Source organism: Gopherus evgoodei, chromosome 1, assembly GCF_007399415.2.
Source record: "Gopherus evgoodei ecotype Sinaloan lineage chromosome 1, rGopEvg1_v1.p, whole genome shotgun sequence".
NCBI lineage: Eukaryota > Metazoa > Chordata > Testudines > Testudinidae > Gopherus > Gopherus evgoodei.
The window spans coordinates 260,031,798-260,057,062 of record NC_044322.1 but is presented as its reverse complement, the minus strand read 5'-3'; the positions used below and the strand labels follow the sequence as shown (position 1 = coordinate 260,057,062).

General features: G+C 43.6%; 2 protein-coding genes across 3 annotated transcripts in view; both read right to left on the bottom strand.

The window, feature by feature from the left end:
- Positions 1 to 4,861: 4,861 nt before the first annotated feature.
- LOC115641104 (protein mono-ADP-ribosyltransferase PARP12-like) lies at positions 4,862 to 25,238 on the bottom strand. The gene is made up of 8 exons (XM_030544207.1): positions 25,199 to 25,238; positions 18,080 to 18,232; positions 16,627 to 16,747; positions 15,267 to 15,363; positions 13,659 to 13,737; positions 12,587 to 12,717; positions 7,314 to 7,465; positions 4,862 to 5,152 (listed from the first exon to the last, which is right to left on the bottom strand). The coding sequence occupies exons 2-8, from the start codon at positions 18,161 to 18,163 to the stop codon at positions 4,872 to 4,874; spliced, it is 945 nt and encodes a 314-aa protein (XP_030400067.1). The 5' UTR covers positions 18,164 to 18,232; positions 25,199 to 25,238; the 3' UTR covers positions 4,862 to 4,871.
- Positions 25,238 to 25,265, bottom strand: part of LOC115641072 (cystine/glutamate transporter-like) — a 45,733-nt gene continuing 45,705 nt past the window's right edge. For both annotated transcript variants that reach the window (XR_003998013.1, XM_030544192.1), the window contains exon 12: positions 25,238 to 25,265. Coding sequence is in view for 1 of the 2 variants with exons in the window: in XM_030544192.1 (XP_030400052.1) it covers positions 25,258 to 25,265 (8 nt within the window). In the remaining variant the exon portion in view is untranslated.

Below are 25,265 nucleotides of genomic sequence, written 5' to 3'. Positions count from 1 at the left end.
ATATGGCGATCAGCTAAACCCTGAGCATGTGGGCAAGACTCACCAGCCAGCACCTGGGAAAGAATTCTCTGTAGTAACTCAGATCCCACCCCATCTGACATCCCATTGAGCATATTTATTGCTAATAGTCAAAGATCAATTAATTGCCAAAATTAGGCTATCCCAACATACCATCTCCTCCATAAACTTATCAAGCTTAGTCTTGGAGCCAGATATGTCTTTTGCCCCCACTGCTCCCCTTGGAAGGATGTTCCAGAACTTCACTCCTCTGATGGTTAGAAACCATATAATTTCAAGTCTAAACTTCCTGATGGCCAGTTTATATCCATTTGTTCTTGTGTCCACATTGGTACTGAGCTTAAATAATTCCTCTCCCTCCCTAATATTTATCCCTCTGATTATATTTAGAGATAACAATCATATCTCCCCTCAGCCTTCTTTTGGTTAGGCTAAACAAGCCAAGCTCTTTGAGTCTCCTTTCATATGACAGGTTTTCCATTCCTCGGATCATCCTAGTAGCCCTTCTCTGCACTTGTTCCAGTTTGAATTCATCCTTCTTAAACATGGGAGACCAGAACTGCACACAGTATTCCAGATGAGGTCTCACCAGAGCCTTGTATAATGGGACTAACACCTCCTTGTCTTGACTGGAAATACCTCACCTGATGCATCCCAAGGCCGCATTAAGCTTTTTTTAACAGCCATATCACATTGGCGGCTCATAGTCATCCTGTGATCAACCAATACTCTGAGGTCCTTCTCCTCCTCTGTTACTTCCAACTGATGCATCCCCAATTTATAACCAAAATTCTTGTTATAAATCTCTAAATGCATAACCTGGCACTTTTCGCTATCACTCCAGTTTACAAGGTCATCCAGATCTTCCTGTATGATATCCCAGTCCTTCTCTGTATTAGCAATACCTCCCAGCTTTGTGTCATTCGCAAACTTTATTAGCACATTCCCGCTTTTTGTGCCAAGATCAATAATAGAAAGATTAAATAAGATAGGTCCTAAAACCGATCCCTGAGGAACTCCACTAGCAACCTCCCTCCAGCCTGACAGTTCACCTTTCAGTATGATCCGTTGTGATCTCCCCTTTAACCAGTTCCTTATCCACCTTTCAATTTTCAAATTGGAAAAGATGGGGATCAATATAACTAATAATTCCCCATGTGGAACTGTATCAAATGCCTCACTGAAATCAAGGTAAATTGGATCCACGCATTTCCTTTGTCTAAGCAGAGGCTCACTATGCAGCCCGCAACTGGATTCAAAAGGCTCTGAGCTGCCCGCAGAGGTGGGGAGCCCAGATCCATTTAAATCTCAGCCGCGGCCGGGATTCAAAGGGCTCTGGGCTGCTCGCAGCGGTGGGGAGCTCAGAGCTCTTTAAATCCCAGCCGCAGCAGGGATTCAAAAGGCTCTGGGCTGCCCGCAGCAATGGGGAGCCCAGAGCCCTTTAAATCTCAGCTGCGGACAGGATTCATAGGGCTCTGGGCTTCCCGCAGCGGAGGGGAGCCCAGAGCCCTTTAAATCTCAGCCGCAGCCAGGATTCAAAAGGCTCTGCACTGCCCACAGCGGTGGGGAGTCCAGAGCCATTTAAATTTCAGCCGCGGCCGGGATTCATAGGGCTCTGGGATGCCTGCAGCGGTGGGGAGCCCAGAGCCATTTAAATCTCAGCCGCGGCTGGGATTCAAAGGGCTCTGGGCTGCTCGCAGCGGTGGGGAGTCCAGAGCTCTTTAAATCCCAGCCACAGCCAGGATTCAAAGGGCTCTGGGCTGCCCGCAGCCGCAGAGAGCCCAGAGACCTTTAAATCTCAGCCACCAGGGCTGGCTTTAGGCCAATTCAACCAATTCCCCTGAATCAGCCCGCGCCTAAGAGGACCACATGCCCAAGCCCCAGTACGGTGTACCAGCAAAAGCCAGTGTGCTGTAGCTGGGTGGCCCAGCTTCCCCAGGGGGGCAATTTAAAAGGCCTGTGGCTCCCAGGCCCTTTAATTTGCCACCAGAGCACCACTGCTGGAGCCCTGGGGTAGGCCTGTGGGGCTCTGGGGGCTATTTAAAAAGTCCAGGGTTCTCGTCGCTTCTACCGCCCCGGCCCTTTAAATAGCCACAGGAGCCCCACCACTTCCCCAGGGTTCCCGTGGCTATTTAAAGGGCTGGGGCGGTAGAAGAAGGGGAGCCCCGGGCCCTTTAAATACCCCCAGAGCCCTGGGGTAGCGGGAAGGGGTTTGTGTCTCCAGATGCCTTTGCTGCCCTGGTCCTTTAAATAGCCCCTGGAGCCCCATCACATCCCCAGGGCTCCTGCAGCTATTTACAGGGCTGGGCAATGGAAGCAGGGGAGCCCCAGGCCCTTTAAATAGCTCCTGAGCCACGGGCTGCTACTGCTACCCTGGTAGGGGAGGCAGGAGGAGGGGGCACTCACCATACAGGATGGGCTGTAACCCCTGTACCTGCACCAGTTGCCCACAGCCAACCCCTGCCACACTTCCTGCCCTGCCTGCACCAGTTCCTGTCTGCAGCCAGCCCTGCACCCCCTTCCCTGTCTCCAGCCAACCCCTGCTGCACCCCCATGCCTGAAGCCAGCCAGTCCTGCACTCCTTTGTCTCCAGCCCTGCCAACCTATGCCGCACCCCCCCGTGGCCCTGCCTGAAGCCAGCCAGCCCATCCCACACGCCATCTCCAGCCTGCCCCACACCCCTTGCCCAGCCTGCAGCCAGACCCTACCTCCAGCCACCTCCCCCCCACCTCCAGCCAGCCCCATGTCCACTGGTGCCTTGTAGTTCCCAGAGAAGTACATATTCAATGAGGTGGGCAGGGAGCAGCTGGGACCCACACGTGCACCCTAGCACACCCTCAGGGAGTGGCGGAGCTCATTTCTAGTTCAGACACATCTTTTTAAAAAAGAACTTTAGGTAGGGTTAACATACATCTGTACTTTCCCGGACATGTCAGGCTTTTTGGATCTTAAAGCGCCATCCAGGAGGAAAATACGGATGTATGGTAACCTTGTTAGTACAAAAAATACATACTGTGGCAGAACTTTTTATAGGGAACCGGTTGCTAAGAAATGAAAGGCTTTTTTTTTTTACATTTTTTTTCTTTCAGTCATCCCTGCTGGGGCCCTGCCAAAAATGTTTGAATTGGGCCCCGCACTTCCTAAAGCCGGCCCTGCCAGCTGCAGATGGGATTCAAAGGCTCTGGGCTCCCCACAGCTGTGGGGAGCCCAGAGCCATTTAAATCTCAGCCATGGCTGGGATTCAGAGGGCTCAGGGCTCCCCGCTGAGATTTAAAGGGCTTAGGGCTCCCCGCCACCATGGGCAGCCCAGAGCCCTTTGAATCCTGGTGGTGGCTCCAGCGGATGTGCTGGGGCTGGGATTTAAAGGGCTCGGTCTCCCCTCAGCAGCAGGAGCTCTGGGCCCTTTAAATCTCTGCCCCAGCCCCACAAAGCTCTGGGTTCCTGCAGCCGCCAGAGCCCCAGGCCCTTTAATTTGACCCTGAGGGCTCCCAGCCACCTCTTCAGCTGGGAGCCCCTGGTTGATTTAAAATCAAGTATCACCTCCCCACCCCCAACCTTCCTTTTTGGCCCACAGCTGTTTTGGTGGGGTGGCGCTGGGAAAGGAGGGTTTGTTTCTGCAGGGCTGGGCAGTGCTGGGGCGGAGTGTTTCTGCTGGGCCGGGGTGGGAGGGTTGGGTGTTTCCACGGGGCTGGGGGTTTTTGGCCCTCAGCTGTTTTCTTTGGAGTAATGTGGCCCTCGCTGCTTTACAAGTTGTGCAGGCCTGGCCTAAAAGATCTGTTACCTTCTCAAAATTAATCTTTCAGTAAGAGAATATTGAAACAGTATCAAATCAGGAGTCCCATGAGACCTTAGTCTATATAATCCTGTAAAGGAAAGTTTATATTTGATCATTTTAGAGTTATTCATGCAAAGTGTAGTGTGTATTTAGCTACCCTTTGACAAATAATTCTTTGCTAGACAGCTGAACTTCTCCCTATACAAGAGAAGATTGTGCAATCTGTGGACACATTTCTTTATACGATACCTTCTCTGATGACTAAGAGTGAAGATTTCAAGGAAATGACAATTCTGCTTCTATCCTTCAGACACGATCACCCCAAATATGACAATTCCAACCCTGGTGCATTGTCTTTTGCAAGTCCCTCAGTCCAAGGAGATACTAACCAACTTTTAATGATTGTTTCTGGCTATCATAGTGTAATATAAAGCCACTCCAGTATTATGATCCTTGTTCCAGAGTATAGAATGTGCCTTAAACATTTGCTCAGGGGATGCTGCAAGTTCTATACTTTGTGTTTTTTCTTATGGGTAAATCCAGGCCTAGTCCCTGGAACAAGGAGAGCAGAGACAACCTGTTGTGGAAAATAGCTGATGAAGGATTTCATCTGAAAGCGGAGATACTGGACTGTGGCATGCAGTGCTACATGTACGCCAGTAGATGCCAGCTGTAGCTGGGTGCTAATAGGTGCTAGTCTCAAGGGGGCAGGGAACAGCGATACTTCTCCAAAGTGCAGGTTGTGAAAATGGGGCATGACTAAACTGAGGCCTCTACACCTCTTCCAGCATTCCTATGCATTATGGGAAACAGGCTCCCTTCTTCTCCAGACCCCAGCTCCTCTCCCTTTTGTGCAAGAGTAACCCTTAGGGTTCTGTATTTTTAATGTATAGACAGTTAATATACCAAAGTGCCAATAATCCATGATGGGACTGGCTACTTCTGTTTTGTTGCATTTCAAAAATTGTTTCATAACACAGGCACACAAAGACAGTAGTTCCAATAAATATATTTTTAAAATAATAAATATGTAAAATCATTTGACTGTCTCAGTGTAGGAAAGTGATATTGCTGTCCATTACAAGATCACACAGCTGTACCCTTCTGCATATTCTATTATATATTCTGGGTAAATCTGGTGCTTCTCAAAGATGACAAAAATGGAGGGATTCACTGGGCTGTCCACACAGCTGTCATAAAAGCTGTTCGAATTGTTAGGTCTGAGTGGAGGGCGAAGGTAGTTATTGCTTCCTTGAACAAAGTCTCCAACTAGCACTCGAGCTACGATCATGGTCTTGGAACCGGAGCCAGTCTGACAATATTGATGGGAATAATGAGCATCTCTGGCAAAGTAGCTTCCTAAGAACAAGAAAAAGCCAAGATAAGAATTATTTCTGTAGGCTTTATTTTATGATTGTATCTACTGCTGCCATAACAGTTGATGCTCTAGCTTATAGCATTTCAACAAGTGCCCTTAACACTGTATGTACCTCCAGGTAACTATAGATATCTCCTAAATCATATTCATAATGTAGGAGTATGATTTAAGGTCAATATGTAATCATGCTTTAAGACATCCTCGATCACCCATAGGAGTAAGTTAGTTAACTAACTAGTGCAACTATTTTGGCTTTTTAATGCGTGTTCTACTTCATGGACTGCATCATGCGCATAGTTAAGTCAACATTGGGGCTTGTCTACACATAGAAGTTGAACCACTTTAACTATACTAGTATACTTAAACCAGCACCAGCCCCTAGCATGGTTGCACTTAGAGTACAACTGTACCTTATTCCAATATAGTTTATTTCTGTACTAGAAGAGGAACAAACTGTACCAGTATAAGATACTAGTAAATTGTGTTAATCAGGGGTGTGACTTTTTCCCCCTCAAATACCAGTAGAACTCCTAGTATGGACGCATGTAAATAGGTATAATACTATCTTATATAACTGTGTCCACACTAAGGGCTGGGCTGTTATTTTGGAAATGAAGTCACACCCCTGACTGACCTAGTTATGCCACTAAATCAGTATAGACCAGACCTTAGCTGGTCAGGAAGTAGTTTTCTCCCCTCTGGGAAAACCTTTTTGTTTGTTTGTTTTAATCTGAAAAGCAAAAGCAAAACTTTGGCATGGCCTATACTTAAAAATGTGTACTAGCACATCTGTGTTGGTCAGGGATGTGAAAAAAACAACCACCCCCATCTTGTAACATAGCTATGCTGACAAAATCCTCAGTGTAGATGCAACTGTGCTGACAAGAGTCTTTCTGCTGGCATCGCTAACCTTGCACAGGGAGGTGGTGTTCCAGTACCAGCAAAAAAACACTGTTCGTGGATGGTGTGTCTACACTAAAGGTGCAGCTACATTGGTAGAGTCAACATAGGCTCCATTAGCATAGACACAGCCTCAGAGAAAAGAAGTCATTTTCTGCAAGAAGTTCTCGTTTTGTCAAAACCCCAATTTTCCAGAGAGAAAAAGCAAAAAATTTTGACCAGCCCCAGTCAATATCCAAGTTCCTATTGACTACAGTAGGAGGAGGAGGCAGCCTTTTCAACAGCCTCTAAAGCAATGTTTCTCAGCGTTTTTGATACCAAGGACTGATTTGCTGCATTCCTAAACTGTATCAGGGAGATCTCCGGGACTGGCACCGGTCCACGGACCATTCATGGAGAAACACTACTCTAAAGCACATGGTTGCCTCAGGAGTGTTTGTCAAACTTCTATTTCTTTGGACTTAAGAAAAAGAGCTTCTGCAAGAGTTCTCAATCCATTTCTTTTACAAGCTAGCCAACAGTAGTTGGCTACAAATTCTGCAGTTAAAATTCCAACAATGGAATCTTGAGACATCATGAACCATGAAGACAAAGCTACAGTTTTAAAGTGATGCACAATAAAAACCTAGTAATAATGTTAAACTTAAGAAATGATGGATTCAAATCAGAAGTTTCCAACAGATAAGGTTGCTCTGAAATTATACAGAACCAGACAAACCCTTCTGCGGTTAACTATTCACTGAACCCCTACCTGAAAGAGAGGATCCTTTCAATATTTCTAAATACCAACACAGAAACTAGTCAAACAGACCAAATGTGTTGCTAGAAAGCAAGCACACATTCTACATGCCCTTTGATATGCCTGACTACCTTCCATTAATATTAGAACACAATCCCGTTAAAATCAGTGAGAGTTTTCAAACTGAGCAAAATAGCACAATTGAGTTCAGAAGGATAGAACAGATCTTTTAAATTTGAAACCATGTTGCTCTGCACTCAGAGTAATCATTTACATCTGTAAAAAGTAGATATAAAATGACAGTTCAATAGCCTTTGCGCTCACTCTGCATTGGTGTAAGTGGCCACTAAAGATGCAAGCAACAGAGAATCAGGCCCAGTCTGTAGGAAGTTGACTTCTGCAGTATTAATTGAGTCCATTTCATTACATTCCAGGGAGAGAGAAAGAGAGAGAGAGAGAGAGAGAGTGTGTTCATGGTGCATGTACACACACTACCTCTATACCTTTTCCGTATAATGTTCCATGGGTCCCACAGATTCTCCAGTCAAAGTTCTGCCCGCAGATGGCATGCAGATGGGATGTACTTGTTCCATGGAATAAGAGCCTCTCATCCACATCTCTTCCTCTGTTTGTCTTCCTCATCTGCTCCTTTTGCCTAGTGATAGAAATGTGTCAGCAGAAAGCAAAAAAACCCAAAACATTTATGCTAGGGCAAAATGAGATTTTCAATCTTCCTCTCTGCTTCAACCATATTCCAGTTAAACCTTAAACTTAGAGAGCGGAACAAAAGAAACACTGAAGGGTAAGTGGGTTTACCTTGGTTTTCCTCTTCCCACATTATGCAATAGATCCCTTATACCACGTGTTATGGCTCTACCTACCAGAAAGCAAGGAGGCCACCGGTCAAGACAATATAAGGCAAGGAGGCTGCCAGGTTCACTTCAGTCTAGAAACTTCTACAGCAAGAACAGAAGTATGAGAACACACTGAGTACAAAGAAAGAAATGCCACCATGGAAGAACGAACCTCAAGAGGATATAGGAGAGACCATGACACACAATTGCTGGTAAGAGCTCTTGTTGCAAGTCTCCTCATCCTTAGCCCAAGCTTCCTTATACTAAAGATATGTAGCAATAAGCTAAGAAGAGAGAGTTTCTTTAAAACCAGCATGTGTGAGCACACCATTACAGTGCAATTAAGATCCCCAATGTCAGGGTATTCTGAGGTAGGGTTTAAGCCCACCTGAAGCATTCCAGTCCTCTAAATCGGTCTCCTATTTTGAACTAAGAAATATGGCAATAAAGTAAAAAGGCCTGCAGGACTTCCTGACAAATGAAATGACCCATGGCACAAAAGGACTCAGAGCAACTTCTTAATACCAGATTTCTAGCTTTTTAAGTTTCCTAATGGAGGAGGGAAGGAATGCCACCACCAGTACCCTGACTGAACTAGTTACAATGGCATTTGAAACAAGAATAGCAAATTCAGGTCAGAACTCTCTTTCTGAACCCAAGACTTCATCTCACACACATTAGAGGAACCGTAACAGGGAACCTACTCAGCTGAATACAGCTTCTGTTCAGCTATGGCATATAGCATGGTGCTCACAGATCAACCTTTCTCAGCTCCGCTTCTAATGCCAATCTTCCTGGTATCCATTTAGTTCAGCTTCAGGGATACAGGATTCAATTAATAAAGAATTAGAGGAGGATAATATAACTAATACAAACCAACACAGGTTTATGGAAAATAAATCCTGTCAAACTAGATAGATTTTTTTTGAATGAAATTACAAGTTTGTTGATAAAAAGTAAAGCACTGTATAATAAATTTTTGTAAGGCATATTGCAAAAGATTTTGATTAAAAAACTAGAATGATACAAAACTAACATGGCAGATACTACATGGATTAAAAGCTGACTAACTGGGAGGTCTCAAGATGTAATTGTAAAGCACAGAATCATCAAGTAGGTGTATTTCTAGTGGGATCTCTCAAGGAAACTGATCACAGCCCTTTGCTAGTTAACATTTTTATCAGTAAGCTGGAAGAAAACAACATTATTTCTGATAAAGTTTGCAAATTAAGTTTGGGAGTGCTAAATGATGAAGAGGACGGATACAGAGCAATCTGGATAACTTGGTGAGCTGGGTGCAAGCAAATAATATGCATTTTAATTCAGCTAAATGTAAATGAATACATCTAGGAACAAAGAATGTAGGCCATACTTACAGAATGGGGACTCTATCCTGGAAAGCAGTGACTATGAAAAAGATTTGGGAGTCATGATGGACAATCAGCTAAACAGGAGTTCGAAGCTCAATGACATGGCCAAAAAAGTTAATGCAATCTTTGGCTAAATAAACCAGGGACCTCCAGTAGAGTAGAGAAGTTACGTTGCCTCTGTCTGGCATTGGAGTGACCACTGCTGGAAGACTGTATCCACTTCTGGTGTCCAGAATTCAAAAAGGATGTGGATTAATTGGAGGGGGTTCAGAGAAGAGCCACAAGAATGATTAAAAGATTAGAAAACATGCCCTTATAGTGATAGGTTCAAGGAGCTCAGTCTGCTTACTTTCCCAAGAGAAGCTTAAGGGGTGACTTGACTTTACTACAATCTATGAGTACCTACATGGGGGGAATTCAGTCTAATGGAGAAAGATATTACAGGATCCAACAGCTGGAAGTCAAAGCTAGACAAATTCATACTGGAGACGGGGTGTAAATTTAACGATGAGGGTGTTTAGCCTTTGGAACACTGTAGCAAGTGTTGTGGATTTTCCATCACTGGTCATTTTTAGATCAAGATTGGATTTTTTTAAAAAAACAAGATATGCTCTAGTTCAAATGGGATTATTTTTTTGCGGGGGGTAAACTATCACCTGAAGTTCTACAGAATGTCAGACTAGAGGATCACATGGTCCCTCCTGGGTAAAAAGTCCCTTTAGCTTGGAGTGGCGCACATTAAAGGAACAGTTGTATCACACACGCACAGCTTCACACTAGTGTAGCTACACTACACTACGTAGCTTTTAGTTAGTTACACTACGATAGCTCTGAAAATGCACTAGTCAACATAAATACACATGCAGGAAGACAGTCCCAATCCTGAAGAAATTCTAATACCCCACTCTATGGGCAAGTCTACGCTACAGTGCTACATTGGCGCAGCTGCACTGATGCAGCTCTGCTGCTGTAGAGTGTCTGGTGGAGAAGCGCTATGCCGATGGGAGAAGCATAAGCTATGTTGGCATGAGAGTGCCTCCTGCTGACATAGCGCCGGCGTGGACAGCATGAAACTTGTGTTGCTCAGTGGAGGAGGGAGGTCCACACCTAACATACATTGCTCAGGGATCGACTTAAGCAGTAGTCGAGACCTGCCCTATATCTTCTTTGAGTGGCAATCAAATGAGTGAGGAAAGTATAACTGTCTCACTTTAGTTATCTTCAGACTTTTCATCTGGCACATCAAGGGTTACCCGGTATTTTCCACATGACTTGCTAGTTAGAAACGCAATAGCCTCTCTTTTTGTCGTTCTTCTCATTCTCCATCCAGCTACTTGAAATCCTAACTTTCCTGCTTTCCTCTAACTTTTTCCGTCTGAAGTGCTCACTTCTGGAATCCTAACAAGTACTGATGAACGGGTACAATGCCATCTTCACTAAGTTCTCAGGTCCAATGAGCCAAGAAACTTGTCCCTGGAATGATAGTATAACATGCAATATTTCAGGAAGAGGGGTTTATTCTGGTGCGGGAGATGGGAGAATTAAAGAGGAAACAAAATGTCCAGGTTATAAGGGGAAGCAAGCAAGCTACAGCCACTCCCTCTCCCTCTCCCTCTCTCTCTCACACACACACACACACACACACACACACACACACCTCTCTTACAGGGATAGGGACAATAGACTAAAGAGCAAAGTGTGGCCTTGCTCCCAAATAGGAACACTGTTGCACACATGCTTTTGCAGTTGTGCTTTCTACACCCTCAATCACTCTTCCCCAAGAGCTGCAGGTTACTAACTGCTGTTCTCCAAATCTTCATTTTTTTCCTAATATAACTGTCACATTTGCTTTAATGTTCATGTGCAGGTTAATAAGCAGATCAAGAGCCTCTGAAACACTAGTGCAAACCTTGACTGTATCAAATCTTCCTTGAAAGCTCTGCAATTTCAGATTAGTGCTTTCCACAAAGATTTTCACATCATCCAACCCTGCTGTCATTAGGTTTTGCTGCTGGTAGATTTTGCCAGATCAATCTTGTCTTCCTGGTCCAGCCTCTGTGCCACCTTCTCCTCTTCATGGCTGCTGCTCTTTGATTCAGCCAGGGTACTCCAAGGAAACATCTCTTCGAGCAAAAGTGTTTGGACTTAGCACAAATTACTTCTCCTGTCTTAGGGTTCTGATGTTTAAAGGCCAAATTCTGCCCACAGATATACCCATGCAACCCCATCAGTGTACCTAAGTGCAGAGTGTTGTTGTTTTTTAAAGTTGAAACAACTTGTCCAGATTTATGCTGTGGCTTTCAGCAAGAAGGAGAGGAAGTGAGACAAAATGAGTCTAATCAATACTACGCTCCCTAGTGGCCTCTAAAATCAAACCTTAGTGTGATCTCTCTCTCTCTCTGGGCACTGGCTTGCTGACCACAAGGAAATTTCAAGATCAAATTAGGTTTCTTTGGGAAAGGCACATGGAGGGAGTCATAGTGTTTTCTATTAACCCCACTTCTAGTTCCACTGGGTTAGTACAAACCTATCTAGCCACAAGATTCAACCATAAAGTAACAGGCTCATAGGAGCATGATCCTTTTTATATCCTGCAAAGCCACGTAAACTGTATTCTGACAAGAAGATCTACAGACACATTTTAAATCAAGCTAGGAATGGTTTGCAAAGTTTCAGTAGAAAACCTCACCAACCCATAGCCTTAATAAAAGGGACCCAGAACTGCACATTCAAGAGAAATCGGCATACATGCTGGAACTAGAGGTGCTACTTCACCCCCTGGCTTGACATGGTTTCCATCATATCCAGGGTTTACAGTTAGTTCAATGGCCCTCAGCACCCCCACTATACAAATTGTTCCAGCACCCCTGGAAAAAACAGTCTTGAGCTACTTCAGTTATGGTGTTTAGGGAGGATAGTTTCTTCTTGGTTAGAGTTAGTGAGACTCATCAGCACATAATGAGAAAGAGAACAAATTCTAGAGTTATCAGAATTACTCTGCTGCACCCAGTTAGATTCATAGACTTTAAGGTCAAAAGAGACCACCATGATTATCTAGTTTGACCTTCTGCACATCGCAGGCCACAAAATCTCACCCACTCCTGAAATAGACCCCTAGCCTCTGGCTGAGTTACTGGAGTCGTCAAATCCTGGTTTAAAGACTTCCAGTTACAAAGAATTCACCATTTACACTAGTTTAAAACCTGCAAGTGACCCATGTCCCATGCTGCAGAGGAAGATTAAACCCCCCCCAGGTCTCTGCCATATTTTGGGTTGGGAAGGAAGTTTCTCCCAGGTCAGATTGGCAATCAGTTAGACCCTGAGTATGTGGGCAAGACCCACCAGGCAGATACCTGGGAGAGAATTATCTGTAGTAACTCAGAGCCCTCCCCATCTAGTGTCCTGTCTCCAGCAGTTGAGGATTTTTGCTACTGGCAGTCACCAATGGGCCACATGCCATCATTGGCAGTCCCATCATACCAGCCCCTCCATAAACTTATTGAGCTCAGTCTAGAAGACTGAGGTTTTTAATTAAATAAAATGGATACAAACCACTGGAAAACTTGCCAAAGTGATGGGTTCTGAATCCTCTGTAATCTGCAGATTCTATAATTTTTCATTGTCTTCTCAAATAGGTCCTTGACTTCCTTGTATTCACTGGTAGTATCACGCAGCTCCACCAACTAAAAACGATAAGCATAACAGAAATCAAGATGTTAACGTGTTTTCAATGAGCTCTCCCAGGCCTTTGACAAAGAAAGCACCCAATCACACTGCATTAGAGATGGAACTACCCTGCAACTACACTCACAATTCAAGCTGCGTGAATAGTTTTTTATTTGAACCAAAGAAATCAATTTTTTTATTTCATCAAATTGAAACCATTTTTTTCTCAAGTTTTGAATCAAAATGTTTGAATCTACTCAAAATGAATTTTCTTCGAGTTTTTCATTTAGTTCTAGTCATTTTTGAGTATGTTTCACCCACGTGTGCAAGTGTGTATTTTAAACTGGTCAAATTTCAAAAAAGCAAGCAAGCTGTACTATACTCCAAACTTTCCCAGAGCCCACACTTACTTAGAGGTCTTTTCACACTTGAAAAGTAATACTAACTGTACTGTAGCAAATTATTTTAAAATAGCTTTGTAACCGTAGTGGCAGACATTTTAATGAGGAAAGCTTTGTAAGTGTCTCTACAATATTTTTTTACATGACTTGATAATCTTCAGAATTCCTCTCACTATGAATTCTTCAGTGTGTTCATTTTTTAAAGAAAAATACTGCTGAGTATTAAAAAAAAAATCTGCATTGAGCTATGGAGCATCACGCTCTAAGTCATTAGTTGGAGTCCAGATCAAGTCAGTAGTGACCAAAAAGTCATTATGATCTGATGGCTGTTCAGTCATGTGCTCTTGTGGAATGAGCTGGTGGTCTTAATTCGCTTCCCAGTGACATGTCTGTGTCAAACATGTCAACTGTATATTTCCTGCTTTCACATGTCACTGGAAACACCACATGAACCTCATCTCTTGAGTTTGAGGGTTGAATTTTAAGTAGTTTACCTTCCACAAGAACTAGTATAGGAAAGATCTCTTCCTGAGTAGAGCTAACCAGTCAAAGAGTACCTTGTACCCTATTTCAGGCAGTGCCGACTGGTCCCAGTTTGGAGGAAACAGATGAAATGGATAAGTAGTTTCCAATTGGCTGTTTGCAAACAAAAGAAATGAACAGGAGTGAGCATACGGCACTTCCACACGGATTATCCTGCCCTGGAGCTTCAATCAGCTCTAAACGCTGTCTTGAAGACACAAGCCACATTAACTATTTTATCTTGATAACACTAGTTGCCAATTCATGCATATTACAGTGACCAGCTATAATAGGGACAAGAGGTAACTTGTTGCCAGAGAGAATAAAGGGTACTGTAAGAGTCAGGCAGCACAATTAAGAGGAGGTAGAATGGGTAAGAAAGCTGTTGAAACTTAATCTTAAGGACACTTCACATAATGCTTCCAGAGCGAGTTCCAATAGCTGCTTGAACCCCTGGGAAATTAGGATGTTACCCCTTTCTCTTCGCCTGGGCTATGCACACACAAAGTGGCGTGCCAGATCAGATTAGTGGTCTGTCTAGCCCACTATCCTGTACCAGACCCTTCAGAAGGAGGTACAAGAAACTGAAGTGGACAGTTACAGCATAACGAGTCTATAAGGAAAGTTTATTCTAACCTCCATCAAATAATTGTGAAACTCTCCTGATTCAGGGTGTTAAATAGTCCTTCCAAAATACAATTATTTTATGTTAGATAATATGACTGTGGCTATTCTTATCCATATAAATCCTTTTTTTAAATCCTGCTGAACTCTTGGCTACAAAGATATCCCGTGGCAGTGAGTTCCAAAAGCTGGTTGTTTTGTGTAAAGAGAAAAGAGGCACTGTAACACTGTAACACTTGTAAAAGCAGCAAAGAGTCTTGTGGCACCTTATAGACTAACAGACGTTTTGGAGCATGAGCTTTCGTGGGTGAATACCCACTTCATCAGATGCATGTAGACGAAGTGGGTATTCACCCACGAAAGCTCATGCTCCAAAACGTCTGTTAGTCTATAAGGTGCCATAGGACTCTTTGCTGCTTTTACAAATCCAGACTAACACGGCTACCCCTCTGATACTGTAACACTTGTTTTCCCAGCTGGGTCCGAAATTTGTTGAACCAAATCATGCTTTAAATTTCCTATTGCTAATTTTATTGAGCCATATGCTGGAACTTTCTCAAATTAACTGAAGTTCCTTAAATCCGAGCGTATGATTCACTGCACATCACAGCATCCCTGAGCCTCCAGGGAAAACATTCTCTGGCTTCCTCCTAGCTCTCCAGAGTGGCATTCCCCAGCTCCTAGTTTTTTGTATGAAGCAAATAATTTTATTCCTGTGGTCCCATACATTAAAGAACAAATAGATACTTGCTCAAGCAACAGAGAGATAGGGTTACCAATAGTAGCAAAGAGTACGCAACTGCTCCAGCTATCTGCAAGCCATCAGTCGCCACAGAGTACCATCAAAGCCTACATCCTGGAGGTGCTGGGGAACCTACGCTCACCATCACATCCACAACACAGCCTAGCGTTAACCCAAACTAGCGTATGCCAGAGGCTTCCCTATGAACTGACACTCTGTGTAGGGCACTGTTTGGCAATAAAATGAAAAAGTAAGTAGTGAACACACTCGCCAATACCTTCTCTCGCTCTTGTTTCCCCCGCCGAAGAATGCAAACTTTGGCCACCTACAGACTTTTCTCCGAGTTTGATAGTGCAAGTTTATCTGGACCATATCTTGAAAGAAAAAAAACACTTAACATGGCAGGAGTTAAAGAACCTTCACTACCCGGTAACTCTGTTTATTTAAATAAAGATATAGTACAGCTATGTATTGCTCCTACTCTGGCCTTCAATGCTTCACAGGTTGGGGTCACTCTTTCACCTGTTCTACTCCTACTTGAGGTCCCTTTTGTTATTCTGACCCATTTCCAGTTCTTCTGTCTCACTGTCATTAGGACTTTATGTTGGAAATCTGACTAGATGTAGTGCTATATCACCATCATCAGTTTTCCTGCAATTCCTCTTACCATCTGGGTTTCTGTTTATGGAATTATACAGACTAAAAGAGGAAGATGCATTAGGTCATCTAGCCAGTGCATTTTTCCTGGCCATACGGGATCGTTCCTTAAGGTTTGAACAAAAGGTTCCCCCTTGTTTGCTGTTTTTTTAATCCTGTACTGATCTCACAGATAAAGCATTATAACACCACTACCACCTTCGTAGTGAAACACAGACTATGCCACTTATGGTATTCTATGTGCACATCAGGGCCGGCTCCAGACCACAGCGCACCAAGCGCGTGCTTGGGGAGGCATGCTGTGGGGGGCGCTCTGCCGGTTGCTGGGAGAGCGGCAAGCGGCTTCAGTGGACCTCCCACAGGCATGCCTGCGGAGGGTCCGCTGGTCCCGCGGCTCCGGTGGAGCATCTGCAGGCACGCCTGCAGGAGGTCCACTGGAGCTGCTGGACCGGCGAGCGGCAGAGCACCCCCCACGGCGTGCCGCTGTGCTTGGGGCAGTGAAATTGCTAGAGCCGGCCCTGGTGCACATGCATTTTTTGGGAGCCACACTCCCTTTTTTATTCATGTGTCAGATACCAAGTACTTTTGAGACATTGGAAAGCCAGTTGAACTTTTAATTTATTTCACAATATTATATCTATGTCACAAACAAAAAGATCTCTGGATCTACTGTTCATTTTCACCTTAGTCCAAGCAACTGACTCCTACCCTGGCTGCATCCTTTATGCCTTCCCTCACCATAATCAGTCTGCAAGAATATCCACTGGTCTTTGCATCTTCACCATGTTTTAAGGTTCAGTTCTCCTCTTTTACTTTCCCCTTTGTTCTTGCATGAGAGTGGCTGTCCCAGAGTTCATAGAGAGTTCACTCACTAGTGTATTTATCAGCAGAGAGCATCTGGAGAGACTTTGTATGAAGGAAGCTATGTTTAAGTCAATCATGTTGTAATGTGTTAAACTTTAAACAAGCCGGTATCTTACCTTGAAAGTTTATCTCATACTGCCAAGAACCAGCTTGAAACAATACAATGCCTTTTCGGTCCGCTAGAAATGCTGCCTCCAGATCTGCAGAAGTCACCGTGGCAGCACAATAATTTGCATGCTATAGAATGAGAGCATGGGAGAATTCCACCCATTACAAATGGACCTTTGGTTTCAATAGTATTATATGCATGCAACAGAGCAGAGGTTAGCCTATAATCTATTCATTTTTTTTAAGTCAATGATAGTGTTAAATTAGGTCAGTTTGGCATGCTTCCTCCTACCACTGAGCAGAGCTAAATACTCTTCTTCCAATGACTATTAGTCTGGTTTAAGGTTGAGTTAGTGCACAAGAGATAGAAAGGATTTACTCAAGAGGAGCCAACTAGGACTCACTCGAAGAGGCACCAGCTGAAGATCTGTTACAGATTTTGATTGAAACGGTGCTTACAAAATGCCAACGCTATTCCTGAGAAACAGCATTAAACTCTCCCTTTCTTTGGTCCTGCACAGAGTTCCAATAGGATCAACTATAAATCCACTGTGACAGATTAGTGGATATAGCACAGCTATAGATCCACCATGTTCAGAGGAGATTGACAGCACTCTACAGAAAAAAGGGCAGTTGAGCTACTAGGATTTCCATAGAGCTACAGGGCAAAACAAAGGTGAAAGGATATGAGAAGGCAGGATCTTTTCTGAATGCAGTAACTGGAAATGGGGCTGTGTAACAGAAAATACTAGAGCAGGTCAAAAGATAATTTTCCAGAGGGAAGAAACCTTTCACAAAAATGGTTTGTTTATTTTCCTTAATTTTCTGCAGAAGTTTTTGACTTTTCAGCAAGATATCAAAACCTAAAATATTTTTATTCCAAGGGGCGTTGCTGTGCCTCCTGGGAGTTGTAGTTTGGGTGCCTTATACTCCCATTTTGTTCTATGGATTAGGCTGTCTGGTCAGACTACATCACTGGTGATGCCCTGTTCTCTCCTCTTTTGGTAGGGAGGAAGGAGCGCAACATAGGAGATGTAGTAGATCCAGAAAGCCCAGCCCACAGTGAGAATGGGAACACTCAAATGATAACTCCCAAGGTGCCATTTTGAATCGGAGTGCAGTATTTTGGTTTTCATGCTTTCGGCTGTCTGTGAAATATCTACATTTTCCTTGGAAACCCAATACCTTTCATGGCACAATTTGTTTAGCTGAAAAACAGTTTTTGACCAAAATTATATGACCAGCCCTAGACAAATACACCAATTTTTAGAGCTATTTCTCAGAAACTTCTACAGAGTATTAATGAAATATTGAGGAACAACTAAAACACAGAGGCACACCTGATAATACAGTAATACACCTGTGCACACAGAGAGCAGTGAGAGAATATCTGTGTGACATCTAGAATGGCTCAGAGCTGGCTGGCTCAGAGTGTTGGGTGTCAGTCGAACACAAGCTCACCTGTTTCCCATATTCAATCCACTGCCCAGATCCATCCAACCAGTACCAGATGTATTCCATTCTGACAATAGATTGCACATGCATGACAGATGGTGCAGAGAGATGTCAAAGTGGGGTAAAAGAGCAGATTGGCTTCAGGTAACTTCCTGAACTCTAATATTGAGAGAGAAATCTTAACTTAACACAAGCCTTAACAGAACTGTTCAGATGGTATCTTATCTTCTTTAAGCATTAGCACATTGGCCATTTTTGAGGTAGGAGCAAGGCTCATTGCATGCTTGGCAAGAGCTCTTTCAACAACAATAGCAGAATCTGTACAGTGCTTGAAAAAAAAAAAAAGGCTCTATTTAGACTGTGATGGATCTCTGTGGGAATCAGGTTGCAGACCTTTTCTGGGGTGCCCTGGATGAGTATACCAGTCAGTATATCCATGCAATGTAATGAGTATACTTATCCTCAGGAGTCCTCCTAAGGAAAAACTGGCTTAAGTCAAAGTACATCCCATAATAGTGGCTTGAGGATTCAGATCCAGTGATTTGTCCTCTCTCTCTCTCTCTCTCAAAGTGCCTGCTAAGCCAGTTAAGAATACAGGATTCCACAGAACAAAGGAAGTGTAATCTATGCATTTATAGGTCCAAAATGTATTTTGAGAGAAAGCCATTTTGGTGGAGGTAGGGGTGGTACAGGGAGGCAGGGTTAGGCTTAATCCCTTCCGTAAAGACCAGCTCTTCAGTTTGGATTTGAATCAGACTTCCATAAAGTTCATGTTTGGCTCCAGGGATTTTGTTTGGGTCCATATCTCGAGGCTAGTAGCAGAAGGCCAATGATGAGCAACATGGCTATCCATCAGCCAAATATTAATAATCCTACTATTTGGAGAATGTGGGGTTTTCTTTTGTTTTTTTTTTTAAACTTGACCATCTCAATTTTCGAATCCAAACAATATCCTCTCTGTACTTAGTTGCTTTGCTATCCCGTGTACAACTTTTGCTTATAACTAGTTGCACACACATTCAAGAAGTGCCTATCTGCTTAGAATGCAAGTTTACAAGAGGCTGTGGCTGAGATTTTTCAAAGCTGCCTAACAAGTCTGCATACCCAATTCCAGGAGGATTTGGGTTTCCATCTCTCTTAGTAGGCTTTGAAAATCCCACCAAACCTGCTTCTAGATCTGAAAAGAGCACCTTTCAAGACCCAAGTACCTGATTAACAAGAAGAAACCCAATCACTCAATTTAAAAAACATATTAAAAGAAAGCTCCCAGTCTAAGTTTATCTGAGTACAAAGATTAGAGCACAAAGGTCCAGTCTGAGTAATTCCAGGAACTAAAAGGCCTGTGAAATGATCAGAGTTCTCGTCTTTTGATTGCCTTGACAAAATCCTTTATTCAGATTCTTACCCCTGCATTGTTATTCCTCCTTAATCTATAGTAATATGTGCAAGGTCCATTCCTATAAAGACGAACCTTGTTTGTTCTCATTCAAACCGCACTGCAGTGGATTTGCTAGGCTTATATTAGCACCAGTTTCTTTTCCAAAGCCTTCCAGGGTGGCACTTGTGCCTGTTATTTGCACTTTCCAAAGTTGTGCCTGTCACTAAAGTTTCTCAGATCTTTAGTTTACTATAAGATCATGCCAAAATTGACAGTTTTAATTTTTTTTTTAGCTCATAAAAACAAGCTTTCATTTTGGAAGCACTTCAATGGATAGACATCCCTCACCTTGTAGTAGAGCCTAAAAGCAGCCAAATAAAGGGGTCTTCTTAAATCAGAAAGCCAAGTTCTCCCTTAAATATAGATGGTTTTTGTGCTATCATATACTGTGCACATCAAAAGCAATCTTACAGTACATTTCTTACTGACAGTAGAATTCAGATAGAGAAGTGAGAGGCAAGCAATTAAGGAAAATATAGTTTCTTAACAGACACATCATTATGTTACTCACTGCAAGCAGGCATTCTTCCCAAACTATATTTAAAACAAAATCCACATGCTGTCTAAACACACTCACTCCCCTTCTCCCTGGATTGGCTTTACTAACAAAGCCCAGAAAAAGCTATTTTCTCCAGACTTAAGTGTTCATAGGGTTCTTACCTAAGCACTATCCTGTCATAATCCTCTGCAGGCAGGGAGCCCCTCCCACCACTCTTATACACAGGTGGGGTAGTTAGTCACCTGCCTCTGAGTCAGAAGAACCCACTTAACCCCTTCTCAGCAGAATTAAGATCTTCAGCTTGGGAAAAATGTTTCAGAAAAACACTGTCATTGTGTTACACACAATCTAACTACACCTCTGCATGCTGTCACCTTTTCTCAAGTATTTCCCTTTCTGAGGTGCTAGGCTATCCTTTATATTTAAAGTAGTATTCCTTAGAAAACTGAAGCCAATAACATTTCATAAGAACATAAGAACGGCTGTACCGGGTCAGACAAAAGGTCCATCTAGCCCAGTATCTGTCTACTGACAGTGGCCAATGCCAGGTGCCCCAGAGGGAGTGAAGCTAACAGGTAATGATCAAGTGATCTCTCTCCTGCCATCCATCTCCATCCTCTAACAAACAGAGGCTAGGGACACCATTCCTTACCCATCCTGGGTAATAGCCATTTATGGACTTCACCACCATGAATTTATCCAGTTCTCTTTTAAACCCTGTTATAGTCCCAGCCTTCACAACCTCCTCAGGTAAGGAGTTCCACAAGTTGACTGTGCGCTGCGTGAAGAAGAACTTCCTTTTATTTCTTTTAAACCTGCTGCCTATTGTTTTCATTTGGTGACCCCTAGTTCTTGTATTATGGGAATAAGTAAATAACTTTTCCTTATCCACTTTCTCCACATCACTCATGATTTTATATACCTCTATCATATCCTCCTTAGTCTCCTCTTTTCCAAGCTGAAGAGTCCTACCCTCTTTAATCTTTCCTCATATGGGACCCTCTCCAAATCCCTAATCATTTTAGTTGCCCTTTTCTGAACCTTCTCTAGTGCCAGTATATCTTTTTTGAGGTGAGGAGACCACATTGTACACAGTATTCGAGATTTGGATTTATATAAGGGCAATAATATATTCTCAGTCTTATTCTCTATCCCCTTTTTAATGATTCCTAACATCCTGTTTGCTTTTTGACCACCTCCACACACTGCATGGACATCTTCAGAGAACTGTCCATGATGACTCTAAGATCTTTTTCCTGACTCGTTGTAGCTAAATTAGCCCCCATCATATTGTATGTATAGTTGGGGTTATTTTTTCCAATGTGCATTACTTTACATTTATCCACATTAAATTTCATTTGCCATTTTGTTGCCCAATCACTTAGCTTTGTGAGATTTTTGAAGTTCTTCACAGTCTGCTTTGGTCTTAACTATTTTGAGCAGTTTAGTATCATCTGCAAACTTTGCCACCTCACTGTTTACCCCTTTCTCCAGATCATTTATAAACAAATTGAATAGGATTGGTCTAGGACTGACCCTTGGGGAACATCACTAGTTACCCCTCTCCATTATCAGAATTTACCATTAATTCCTACCCTTCGTTCTCTGTCTTTTAACCAGTTCTCAGTCCATGAAAGGACATTCCCTTTTATCCCATGGCAGCTTAATTTACGGAACAGCCTTTGGTGAGGGACCTTGTCAAAGGCTTTCTGGAAATCTAAGTACACTATGTCCACCGGATCCCCCTTGTCCACGTTTGTTGACCCCTTCAAAGAACGCTAATAGATTAGTAAGACATGGTTTCCCTTTACAGAAACCATGTTGACTTTTGCTCAACAGTTTATGTTTTTCTATGTGTCTGACAATTTTATTCTTAAATATTGTTTCAACTAATTTGCCCGGTACTGACGTTAGACTTACCAGTCTGTAATTGCTGGGATCACCTCTAGAGCCCTTTTTAAATATTGGCGTTACATTAACTAACTTCCAGTCATTGGGTACCAAAGCCAATTTAAAGGACAGGTTACAAATCTTAGTTAATAGCTCCGCAACTTCATAATTGAGTTCTTTCAGAACTCTTGGGTGAATGCCATCTGGTCCCGGTGACTTGTTAATGTTGAGTTTATCAATTAATTCCAAAACCTCCTCTAGTGACACTTTAATCTGTGACAGTTCCTCAGATTTGTCACCTACAAAAGCCAGCTCGGGTTTGGGAATCTCCCTAACATCCTCAGCTGTGAAGACTGAAGCAAAGAATCCATTTAGTTTCTCCGCAATGACTTTATCATCTTTAAGCACTCCTTTTGTATCTTGATCGTCAAGGGGCCCCACTGGTTGTTTAGCAGGCTTCCTGCTTCTGATGTACTTAAAAAACATTTTGTTATTACCTTTGGAGTTTTTGGCTAGCCGTTCTTCAGACTCCTCTTTGGCTTTTCTTATTATACTCTTGCACTTAATTTGGCAGTGTTTATTTTCCTTTCTATTTGCCTCACTAGGATTTGACTTCTACTTTTTAAAGTCTTTTTATCTCTCACTGCTTCTTTTACGTGGTTGTTAAGCCACGGTGGCTCTTTTTTAGTTCTTTTACTGTGTTTCTTAATTGGGGGTATACATTGAAGTTGGGCCTCTATTGTGGTGTTTTTAAAAAGCACCCATGTAGCTTGCAGGGAATTCACTTTAGTCACTGTACCTTTTAACTTCTGTTTAACTAACCCCCTCAATTTTGCATATTTCCCCCTTTTGAAATTAAATGCCACAGTGTTTGGCTGTTGAGATGTTCTTCCCCCCACAGGGATGTTGAATACTATTGTATTATGGTCACTATTTCCAAGTGGTCCTGCTATAGTTACCTCTTGGACCAGCTCCTGCGCTCCACTCAGGGTTAAATTTAGAGTTGCCTCTCCCCTTGTGGGTTCCCATACCAGCTGCTCCATGAAGCAGTCATTTAAAGTATCGAGAAATTTTATCTCTGCATTTTGTCTTGAAGAGAAATGTTCCCAGTCAATATGGGGATAATTGAAATTCCCCACTATTATTGGGTTCTTAATTTTGATAGCCTCTCTAATTTCCCTAAGCATTTCATCATCACTATTACTGTCCTGGTCATGTGGTTGATAATAGATCCCTAATGTTATATTTTTATTAGAGCATGAAAATTCTATCCATAGAGATTCTATGGAACATGTGGATTCGCTTAAGATTTCTACTTTATTTGAATCTACATTTTCTTTCACATATAGTGCCACTCCCCCCCCCCCCCCGCACACCTGTTCTGTCCTTCCAATATATTTTGTATCCCGGAATGATTGTGTCTCATTGATTGCTCTCAGTCCATCAGGTTTCTGTGATGTCTATTATATCAATATCCTCATTTAATACTAGGCACTCTAGTTCACCCATCTTATTATTTAGACTTCTAGCATTTGTGCACAAGCACTTTAAAAACTTGTCACTGTTTATTTGTCTGCCCTTTTCTGATGTGTCAGATTCTTTTTTATGTGACTGTTTATCATCTGATCTGGCCCTTACATTATCCTCTTCCATCCTCTGCTCCTGACTATAACCTGGAAATTCTCTATCATTAGACTCTCCCCTAAGAGAAGTCTGTGTCCGATCCACATGCTCCTCTGCAGCAGTCGGCTTTCCCCCATCTCCTAGTTTAAAAACTGTTCTACAACCTTTTCAATGTTTAGTGCCAGCAGTCTGGTTCCACTTTGGTTTAGGTGGAGCCCATCTCTCCTGTATAGGCTCCTCCCATCCCAAAAGTTTCCCCAATTCCTAATGAACGTAAACCCCTCCTCTCTACACCATTGTCTCATCCAGGCATTGAGACTCTGAATCTCTGCCTGACTACCTGACCCTGCCCGTGGAACTGGGAGCATTTCTGAGACTGCCACCATAGAGGCCCTGGATTTCAGTCTTCCCTAGCAGCCTAAATTTGGCTTCCAGGACACCTCTCCTACCCTTCCCTATGTCATTGGTACCTACGTGTACCATGACCACCGGCTCCTCCCCAGCACTACACATAAGTCTGTCTAGATGCCTCGAGAGATCTGCAACCTTCGCACCAGGCAGGCAAGTCACCATACGGTTCTCCCGGTCATCAAAAACCCAGCTATCTATGTTTCTAATGATCGAATCTCTCATTACTAACACCTGCCTTTTCCTAGCAACTGGAGTTCGCTCCCCCGGAGAGCTAACCTCAGTGTGAGATGCAACCCCAGCACCATCTGGAAGGAGGGTCCCAACTATGGGAAGGTTTCCCTCTGCTCCCATTGACTGTTCTGGTTCCCTGGGCCTTTCATCCTCCTCAACAGCACAGAGGCTGTCTGACCGGAGGTGGGACAATTCTACAGTGTCCCAAAAAGCCTCGTCAACATACCTCTCTGCCTCCCTTAGCTCCTCCAGTTCTGCCACCCTGGCCTCCAAAGTCCGTACATGGTCTCTGAGGGCCAGGAGCTCCTTGCACGGACTGCACACATACGCCACCCGCCCACAGGGCAGGTAATCATACATGCTACACTCAGGGGCAGCTCTAGACATTTTGCCGCCCCAAGCACGGAGGGTCCGCCGAAGCCGCGGGACCAGTGGACCCTCCGCAGGCAAGCCCCCGAAGGCACCCTGCCTGCCACCCTAGCGGCGACTGGCAGAGCGGCCCCCACTGCTTGCCACCCCAGGCATGCGCTTGGAGCGCTGGTGCCTGGAGCTACCCCTGGCTACACTCAGTGCAATAAACCGGATAGGCCCCACTCTGCAGCTGGGCTTCTGCCTGCATTGTCTCCTAGTTTATGGAAGGGTTGTTTAAGGCAAGAAGTTTTAAATGTAGTTTGGTTTATAAGTTTTAAGGGGACTAAAGGGGAACAGGTAGAACCAACAAGGGACCCCTGGTTCCTTCCCACTCACCGGCCAAACTCCCTTGTGAAACTCCCTATTTCCAGCCCCTGGTTGCTTGTGCACGGCTTTATAAAGCCCTGGCCTGTGTGAATGCCCCTCCCCCTGATTAAGGCTCAGCCAATTACCAGAGGCTTCTAGCTTTCAAACCTTCCTTTGAAGCTCACAGCCTCCAACTGCCAGCCACAGCACACGGTCCTTCAAACAAACAAACAAACAAACAGAGTGACAAACACAAGCTCAACACACAGCAAGTAACCCCCAAACACAAACACACACACTACAGACAATCACTTACCCCACAGATGCTGTATTCGCTCCTCCTTCACCTGGAGAACTCCCTTGCGAAACTCCCTGTTAGCAGC